General features: G+C 37.2%; 1 protein-coding gene and 1 long non-coding RNA gene across 2 annotated transcripts in view; one reads left to right on the top strand and one right to left on the bottom strand.

Moving 5' to 3' along the window:
* Positions 1–897: 897 nt before the first annotated feature.
* si:dkey-175m17.7 (uncharacterized) overlaps positions 898–10,452 on the bottom strand; it is a 34,384-nt gene continuing 24,829 nt past the window's right edge. The window contains exons 5-6 of the mRNA XM_067609143.1: positions 4,502–4,601; positions 898–2,650 (exon numbers count right to left, since the gene is read on the bottom strand). Coding sequence (XP_067465244.1) covers positions 2,522–2,650; positions 4,502–4,601 — 229 coding nt within the window. The 3' untranslated portion in view covers positions 898–2,521. The remainder of the gene's footprint in view (positions 2,651–4,501; positions 4,602–10,452) is intronic.
* On the top strand, positions 5,892–10,136 carry LOC137195331 (uncharacterized). The gene is made up of 4 exons (XR_010931107.1): positions 5,892–6,671; positions 7,950–8,071; positions 9,298–9,384; positions 10,048–10,136. It is a non-coding gene; the product is annotated as an uncharacterized lncRNA (long non-coding RNA).

Genomic DNA, 10,452 nt, shown 5'->3' with positions numbered 1-10,452 from the left:
AATGGCTTTAAATGAAGATGGATACCACTTGTGTGTGTATTTTGTAACATCAACAAGACAGATTTAGTTAGGACTTCATAAAAGAGTGTAATATTATCTTTGACTGTCTTTCTAAACATGAAATGCCTTAATGCATGATAGTTTTAGCATATTATCTAGTCAGATAACCTATAAAATCTGCAGTAGTGCATGTCCAAGCTGGTTACTCAGTTATCAGATAACCTCACATTGAGTAATGCTTGCACCCAGCAGTCACCTGCTGTATGAAGATGTAAGGCTACGTTCACACTGAAAGCCGTAGTGCTCAACTCAGATTTATTCCTCAATCTGATTTTGTTTGGCTTTTCACATCGGGTTTTTTTTTTTTTTTTTTTGGTCATGGTCCTGAATTGACCCGGATGTGCAAAAGAACAATAACAAAGACGTCACACGCAGCACGCTGTCACACAAAGTAAACATGGAGGCCATTGAAGTCGGGGTTTTAGGTGTCATTTATAAATTGTATGAGCAGATGATAATGACGACGAGGAGAAAGAGTGACACATTTTTAATTATGGCTTTTTGTGGAGCAATGGCTGCTTCTTCTGTACGGAGGTGTGTGCAGCTGTCTTCCATGTTTGTATTCAGAATTGTGACGAATGTCGATTTAGAGTGACGTTAAAAAAATCAGATTTGGGCCACTTTTGCCTGCAGTCTGAACGTAGCCGAACTGTTTTGTAGCCGCTCCTTGTTAAAACGCTGGCTGATGTGTTTGCCTCTGACTGTGAAACCTTTGAGTTTCTGTATTTCTCTTATTATTGAAAAATAAGGCAGGTATCAGATTTGGACACTTTTTTTTTTTAACATCTTCATTAAAGTTTGCATTTTTATCAATAAAGTCACAAATGAAAGAAAACCTTTGATGACAGGAGGTTTTATTTCAATGCTTGATATTCCACGGTTGTTCTTTCGCCAAAGCTTCAAATTTGATTTGCAAGTTATTGAAAATACATTGGTCAATTTTTGAAAAGGTCCAGAGCAGGGGTCCCCCCCAAAAAATGAAGCATGCCAAAGATGCTACAGAGCTCGTGATGGGATCACGTCAGGAGAGCAGTTTCCTTGTTTTGTGGATATAATTTAGAGCAAAACTGAGCAATTGCCTGTACTGTAGATGGAGAAATAACCATGGAAAAAGTGAAAGCTTTAATTAAAATGAGAACTCTCAATTCATTCTCATCAGTCCTCTCTTATAATGATCAGAGTAGACATATTATCCATGATCCTCTGGAAACCGTCAAGGACCCCTCTGCTCTGGAGAACCTGATTAATCAAAGTGACAATGCACACCTGTCTGTAAAAGTACATTATAACTGCTGTATTTATTATTTGACTTAAAGAAATAGAAAACTGTTAATGCGACACTCATAATAATCAAATATCTCATTTTGCTTTAATGGCTTAGATTATACATATCCATAACCCCTGGAATGTTATTTTTGGGTTTGTGTGCTATTGAACTATAAAATCTTGATTTAACAGTGACCAGATGCTCAGAATTGTTACTGAAGTTTCACAGTAGCACCTAATGCATACACACACACGTCCACATCCACACTACAGCAACAGTATAGAAATGAGCAAAATGCTTAATAAAACTTTGACCGACATGATTGTAGCCCACTCATAAATAGCTGTTGTAACAAGTAACTGCCAAAACACAGGAAACACTTCAGTGGATACAAAACATGGCAACAACAGATGGGATTCAGCTGTAAAGGACGATGTACATGTTAATTGGAAAATGAAGAACCTTTAAGTGAAGCATTGCTTTTCTGATGGAAGAAAGGATGTTATTACCTCCATCTACAGGTAGTCACCAAACGTTAGCGTGGAAACAATGACAATTATGGGAAACGTCATACTTAATTATCTATCACAGGCTATTCTTTCTCTCAGTTTCCTGGTCTCAAATGTATGCGCAATTTATAAGTGGAGAACTGACAACCTGGACCTATCGGAGCAGCATCTGAGACATGTAGCACCACCACAATCCAAAGACCTAATGTAGGAATTTAGCATCCCAGTTAAAAGTTTCAAATGCTGCAGAATCCAAATGAATCTGTTCCTGTAGTTGGTGTAGCCTATTAAGACACTTGATGCTCAGCATGTTTCCTTTTTGGCAGTTACCTGTGATATATTTGTGCATGAGATGTCCATGTTTTCAACCAGATGACAGTTGTTTTATAATTCTCCTTTAAACTTTTGTATTTTGGGTCTTGATAGCGATAACTCTTGACTCATTATTATTGATTGAATGTTTAGGTTTTGTCTCAAATTCCCCTCTTAACATTGAGACAGACGTTAGCAGTTAAAGAATTTAGTTCAAGACATTTTGTTGTTTATGTACTGTACATCGGCAGCTTTTATGCAAGGTTACTATAGTACATTGATGTCTTATTTAGATTGGAAGTACATGTACACACTGTACATACATGTACATACTGTACAGTTGTACTTTTATCACAACAATCCCTGATTGGTCTCAAAGCAGAGCGCAGAAGAACTTCTTCTCCCTGAAGGGGTTCTCTGAGGTGGGTACGGGGGTGATCAGGGGGTCGTCACAGGCGTGTGCGTCACAGTACGCCATCAGGTCGGCCGCTGCCTTTGATACCTGAAGATGAGGATGATCAGATTTAGAGCAGTTCATGTCACTTCTGATGTTCTGTAGGTAAAATAGTTTAAATGCTGACTCTAGACACTGATAGTGTTCACAGGATCAGACTCACATATCTGTATGACCCTCATTAAGAGCATTAGGTCATCGTATTGGTGATTTTTATTAATATGGCTTTTATATCCCATTTGGGACAGATTTCCATTGGGTTTTTTTATAGAATAGTTTTTTCCTAGCATGTTTTGTCACCAAAAGAGCAAACGCATTCATTCTTTTGATTCTGTCTGAGGTCCTTGCATGTTGTTGTATACAGTCTGTAGTCACTCAAGCTCATAATAATGAAAGATCCCTCACTGGTCATGTGCCTGAAGATTAGACACTGACGTCCTATAGGTATGATTTAACACACAGTCTTTTTTTTCTTGAGTTTGAAGCTTTCTTTCAGTGACATGGCTCAAATTGTCTCACTTAATCCTTGACAATGGAGACTTTAAAACAAAAAGAAGATGCAAGAATTAAATGTAAATCTGGGAAGTTTGCTCAAAACCAAATGATATATATCACCTAAAACCCAAACTGTATCAAGCAAAGCTGAAAAAAAAACATTTTTTCAATGTATTTGGAAATAGAATATGTAAATTGATATACTACTACAAATAATACCACCAGGATGAGTGGATGAAATATATTGATCAGTTTGAGATGAAAGCAGCTGCAGAGGTATACAACATGTAATAGTAACAGAACACGAGGGCAGAAATAGAAATCGATAAAAATAGAAAACTGACTGAATGGAATGCATAGGAATTAGATACTAGTATTTGGATATGCAACAATTTTTGCAGTTTTTATTGCTTAATTAAATGTGGATTTAAGTATGAAAGTGAATATATAAAAATAAAGAATATTTACATGTATGCAGCAAGCTGCTTAATCGCAATGAAATATCACTGCCTTCAGTGACTGAAAGATAAACTGAATTCTCATTTAGTCTTGGAACACATTTCATTTTGCTTATTGAAGTTTTATTTTTTAACAGTTTATATAAAATTATTTAAAGGGTCACAGGAAATTGCTAAATATGTATAACTACATATGTTTTCATCTCACTAATGGACAGTCAGTTTTGAATGGCTGATAGTAAAATCGGAGCAGTCATGAGTCTGAGTTAACAGGAAGCAGCTCTTCCTCTGTTGAGCCTCTGCAAAAAGAAACATGGTTCTGAACACAACTTAACTTCTTTTGTCTTCTGTCTTTTTTCTCTCAGAGCAAAACTTTTACCTCAATCTTACCATGAAGTTATTTTTCACTCAAGGTGACAGCAGCTGAAAGTTTTCTCTAAGTTTGTCCCCCTGCTTAATTTTTACACAGATGGGTTGTTCTTATTAAAGGGACAAGGTGCCTCTGTAAGTTGATTTTGATGCCATTAGGAACATGATGGAAGCCAATACCATTTGGAAACCGTCCAATGGGAAGCATTGACTTCAAGTGCAACAGAGAAGGTCACTGATGCTTTTCTACATCTGTAATCCAGTATGGATAAAATTCTTCATTGCCATCCTTTCAACTTTGATTTGACATGTACAAGACAGGAGTAACTCCACAATAAAAACGTCTTTTTTTAAAAGTTTAGTGTGTTACACTGTTAATCCTTTAATTACAATATGGTATTATAATTATGACTTGTGATCTGTATGATCACATACTTTACCTGCTGCTATATGTTGCAAAAACTGTCAGTGTCAGCTTACTATTGAAAGTGTTTCACTGTATTTTTTTTTAGTCATCAGTTGCTTCTGTTTTGCCCTCATATGTGTCTCGTGATTTATATCTGAATCTGAGTCTCACCTTTATCCTGCAGAAACTAGCCTCTATCTTCAGTTGCTCCACCAGCTTCCTGGCTTGGCCGACACTCATGGTGCTGTTCACTGGGGTGTCTCCTTTCATCCTAACCACAAACACAGCAACATTCAAGCTTCATGCGTTTAAACTGGATAGAAACACATATTCAGTATTTTTTTTTTGTGCAATATATATATATATATATATATATATATATATATTTACATCTTTAAAGGAATCAGTTTTCTTGTAGCCCTGCTTCTGCAGGAATGCCTGATCGACTGCTCTTTGCCCTAGAAATACAATACTTTCCTTTGTCAAAATGTATTTGTTACAATACATAAATAATGTTAATAGGTTGCAATGTGATTTGAATGTTTATTTCCTATTCACAGTGCTGGTTTCTTTTGTAGCAATATTAGCTTTTAATACACCATTAGAGGGTTGATAAAATGCATTACACAGTGTGTCAATTAAGAGTTTAAAGACAAACACATTATATAGCACTCTTATGTAATATATAATAAAAGCTATGCTCAAAAATTATATTATTTTTTGCTCATTTACAAGATTTTCATCCAGATTTTGCCAGTTTCAGCAAGCATGAAAGCAGTCAGTCTCCAATAACGGAGTATAAATATCAGTCAGTATGGTGTAATAGAATTGGCACAGCTGCTTCATTAGGTCATCTTACATGGTGGGAAAAAAGCATGTACACATTTTCAAATGGAAAGGAGACATGTTATCTGGGCCAAATGGTTAGATTTATTCACCATGGCCCACAGACTCTCCCACTACGAGCAAGAATAACAACAGACAAAATCAAATGAATGAAATAAGCACTGCAGCCATACAGTCGTTTAAGAAATGAATAAATATGCACATCACTAAAAAAATGTGTCAGATGGAAAAGGAATGAAGTCAAATAGATTGTCAACAGGGGGGAAAAAGCAGCAAAGGAGCGAATCTATATGAACCATTCTGGACCTTTCCCCATTGTCTTTTTTTCCTTCTCCCTCCATCCACCTCCTTTTCTCCTTACCCGTATTATATTCCTCTTCAGGTGCAATCTTCCCCCCTCTTCTCTCTCTTTTTTCCTCTCTTTTGCTGTCTTTCTGTGTCCCTCTGTAAGCTTATGTTTGGTGGTATCAGTGTAGCCGGACCCCACCCCTCACAGACAACAGCCTGGATGGTACCCTGCTCTCAACAGCCCAGTGCACTGCAATTCTGCCACAATGAGCACTAGATCTGTGGTGGATGGATAGGACCCCCCCCCCCCCCCCCCAACCCCACCCCCTCTGCAGTGAGTGGTACCTGCCAGACGGAGGGAGGGGGGAAACCATTGGTGAAGGTTTTCTTATGAGGGTGGATCGTACCATATCTGGCTGTAGGAAATTGGGGCCAACTAGAATCTCTCAGGTTTTAATCTCTGACATGGGACAGAATTGTCTGTTTGGTGTATGGTTTTGGTTTTTAGTGCTTAAAAAGACAATATACACCCTGGGATGTGAGCTCCAGAGGCCTGAACCATTATGTGTTTCTGTGCCTTTTTGTGATGCCCACCCTCTCTCCTCTGTTGCTATGGGGACTGCTGCAGTCTGGTTTAGTGGTTTACATCACATTTTAAATTGGGAATTTTCTGCTGGCATTTAAATGTGACTGTAGATGGAGATACAGATGAAAGGAATGTCTGATTTTCATGTTGAATATACGAATAATAGGGAGTGGGAAAAGCAGAGATTAGGAAGGAAAATGAGAATATATTTTGTCACTGTAGCCTGACTCTGATGATGTCCTCCTCAGCTCAGACCAAAGACCCTGTGGGGGGAAGAGCTCCATTAGCGCTACGACCACAGACGCAGCCGTAGCGTTATGTGCACGAACAGCACTCCTATGAATGTATTTTACGGTTCAATAAAGGTTGTTTTACAAACATTACAACACATTAAATCGTTTACATCGTAGGGAATCGTGGGAGCTCGAGCAGGCAGGCTAGTGTCTAAAACTTCCTCCATAACACTGCCGCCATCTTTGCTAAGCTAGTGTTTCCTCGGCTTTAATGGCGCTGTTCAGCTCCCTCACTTCTCCTCGTCGGCGGCGACTCATCTTTTAGTTTTATTATCTCTGGCAGCAAGGAGGAGGCTTCATGCTCACTGTGGCGAGATCTGCTTGTTAGGTACTCAATTTAGATGAGAAATGATTAACTCTCAAAGCAAAATATTTCCCTTTATTGGGAGAAAAACGACGAGATGTTTGGTGGTTACCAGTTGTGGAAGAAGTTCTCATATTCTCTACTTCAGTAAAAGTACAAATACAGTAATGTAAGAATACTCCATGACAAGTAAAATACCTGCGTGGGTAGTTTTATTGCATTAAAAGTAGTGGTTTGGGTCATCTGACTGATATATTATTATATATGACATTATTAGATCATTACTACTGAAGCATCGGTGTGTAAGCAACATGTTACTGTTGTAGCAGCTGGAGCTGGAGTTAGTTTCAACTACTTTATATAGAGTTAGCTAGTTTAGTCCAGTGGTTCCCAAGTTAAGGGTCAGGCTCCCCCAAAGGGTCACCAGATGAATCTGAGGGGTCGTGAGATGATTAATGGGAGAGGAAAGAAGAAAAAACAAAGTTCTGATACACAAATCTGTTCTCAGTTTTTGGACATTTTCTCTAATCATTGATTTTTGGTGAAATATTGGATCATTTGAACATTTATGGAAATGGGACTATGTGAGAATTTTAGAGGGAAAAATCACTATTTGGTGGAGCTGTTAACAACTCATAGACATCTGAAATGTGACCCCGACTACACACTGCTTTATGTAAGACGACAAAAAGGTTGGAAACCACTGGTTTCATCTTTAACAATGTGTTGTATTTTAAGAGCTTGTCATATTATCCAAATCTTTCCCTCTGAAATATAATGGAGTGGAAGTAGAAAGTAGGATCAAATGGAAACACTCAAGTAAAGTACAAGTACCTCAAAATTGTACTTAAGTACAGTACTTGAGTAAATGTATTTAGGTACTTTCCACCATTGATGACTGCACTGAACAAATGTAAACTATAAATATTGTCTTTTCACAATTCTACAATACTGGATAAATTGATTTTGCCACAGCTTATCAGTTCTTATTGATATCTAGTAATTACTCATTTGTGCCTGGAAATGGTTGTTGTTGTTCTTGTGAATTTCTCTAGAAGATGTCATTAAAAAACAATATTTGTGCATATTAGAAGTTCAGATGAAAACACTGTCATCTGGGAAATGGTGGTGAATATATTTAAGTCAATGTAAGATGGTTATGAAAATGTACTTTTCCACTGTGCTGTAAACATCAAAGAGAAAAGAGTTGCACACACACTGTATCTATACTCTTTATTTGAACTCAATGTTTTGCTTTTTATTGTATATAAATAATTGATGTTAGTGTTGATACCCTGTCAGGGACTGCAGATGCACCTTGTGAGAGGACAGCAGTGGATTTGGATTCATAAGCTCCGGCTGCAGTTTGAGGACTCCATCTGCTGGATGATGAGGAGACATGTGAACCCCCAGCTTCTTTTGAGGTAAACACTAATCAAATTCTAACAGGAACCTGGTTTACAGAAACAGTAGCCAGTAGTCAGTGACAGCACAATTTACAGAAATGTAAGGAAGGAAATCAAGGATAAAATCCATGTGAATTAAGTGGACCTCAACTTTTTTGGGAACAAATCTCAACACACATTCAGAGATGAAATATCTCACTCACTGTCCTGAGAGTGAAATGTCAATAAGGGGTTGGAGCAGAAAGCAAGCTTTCCAGGGAAAATGAATAAGAAAATTAATGATATAATTTTTAATAATAGACCTTTTTCACAGCAGATGTTTGATCTGTCGTAGTAGGAAAAACCCAGGTGTTACTAATTACATTAACAACTGCATCATTTCATTTAAGTGTCCCACTAAACCATTTCATAGTGTCATTTTTTGTGTTTTTGCAAACCAGATGCATGTCCATGTTGAGGAGAAAGTTCCACCCGAACTGCATCTTTTTGGTTGCAGGAAGCTCACCATGTATTCCCAGCTATAAGAGACTATTGACTTTTACAGTAATGAATTAAATAAATAAGTATAAATACCCAAATTTAGTTACACTGAGCTAATATGAATTTAAAAGGTTACTCAAACTCACTGTATTACTCCCATGTGTGACATTTATAACAAACACTTTAGAAGGTTTCTTACATAATTAGGTATTTTTTATTTGTCAGGGCAGGAAAACCAGCGGTGTAACAATTAACGTTAATGATGACTGTTCCAATAGATCTTTTTCACAGCAGGAAAAACACAGGTGTAATCAATAACTTTAATAGGAGCTACATTACTTTTAGATGATCCAGTTCCAGGTCCTTGCTACTGTGCAGCCTGTGAGCCATCGTTAATATTATCAGTTCCACCTGTGCTTTTCCTTCTACAATTAAAAATGTTTGCTGTAAAAACGCTCCTCTGTGTCCCAAATAATGTGGCCCAGTGAACTGCCTGGAACTGCACAAGAGCAATCAATGACATTATTAATTGTCGACCTCCATTTAGGTGTGTAGCCAATAATTATGTTATTAATCACACCTGTGCTTTTCATGCTGTGATATGTCAAATGTCTGCTGTTCAAAACAAGTGAACAGGAGGCAGAATTACAGAGAAACCACAGGAGACAGAAACACCACAGCTAGAACCACCTTGGGTTTGACACAGGCTTTTCATACAGAGCAGTCTTGGCATTCACATGTGTGCTGTTTGTTTTGTTGTGCAGATTTTGAGACCACCAGCTGATCCCAAGGACATGGCAGCACCACCACGACACTCACAGCACCTCAGTCAACCTCTCACATCAACCCTGGTAAGATTGAGGCTTTAACACAGTGTTGTTAAACCTCCTGGTGTTTGGTTCACTTCAGTGCAGCTGCTGTATTGATAAAATCAAAAATGTAGTGCCTCAATATTCCTTCACACAATACATAATTTAAAACATGGGTGTGTTAGGGTCTCTGAGAAACACACTTCACTGTTTGTTTCATTTTGTAAGAATAGTCGAATATAATAAGATCAGAAAACTTAATTTTATTACAGGAAAACAATAAGATTTAAGCTGTATTACAACACCACAGTAACATTAATGATATTACATATCTACCCTCATGTTTATGTTACATTGATATGACTTACAAAAGGTAAATACTCTCCATTCTGTATACATATAATGTACAATATATACCCCAATAACTCAGATTTTAAATGAGGTGAGAGCACATGGAATAATAATGTCTCAGATAAAAAATAACTCATAACAAATAACTACTAAGCCAACTTCCCATCATGCATTTTTCAGGCTGATCTGCTGCAGTAATTTCTTAACTGTTAGATATGTTTCAGGCAACATATCGAAAGTTTAAACCCACATTTTTAATCAGCCGGGAATTGGCACCATTGCTTGTAATTTGCGGACCAGTTTTTAATCCTCATTAACCATTTTTTTTGTCTTGGCACAAACTCTGAAAAACAGTGACAGCAGGTACAAACCAGTGCATGACTGCAAGGACCGTGTCTAAAACGCTCACCAGATGGTCCACGAGAGTTCCTGTTTCATCTCTGCAGGTCATGCTCCGTTGTAATTAGTGTGGGTGCAAGCCATCCAACAAACAAGTCTTTAAATTACATGCTACCATAATAATGTCAAAGTTAAAAATGTAAATGGTGATAAAGGAGTTACGTATTAAAATGATTTAGTATGTAAATAAAAGAAAACTTTAAATGTCCTTTCAAAAAGTTTTTGAGGAAATAGCATAGATTAAAATTCAATTATTAACTCTGTTGTGTGTATAATTATCCCTAATGCCACAAATATTACAATTAATTAACTCTTATTAAGCCTACTTAATTAATAATGCTTAATTAAGTAGAAGTTAAT

The sequence above is a fragment of the Thunnus thynnus genome, chromosome 13 (assembly GCF_963924715.1).
Source record: "Thunnus thynnus chromosome 13, fThuThy2.1, whole genome shotgun sequence".
Lineage (NCBI taxonomy): Eukaryota > Metazoa > Chordata > Actinopteri > Scombriformes > Scombridae > Thunnus > Thunnus thynnus.
Note: the sequence above shows the minus strand (reverse complement) of the source record. Positions and strands in the feature narration are given on the sequence as shown.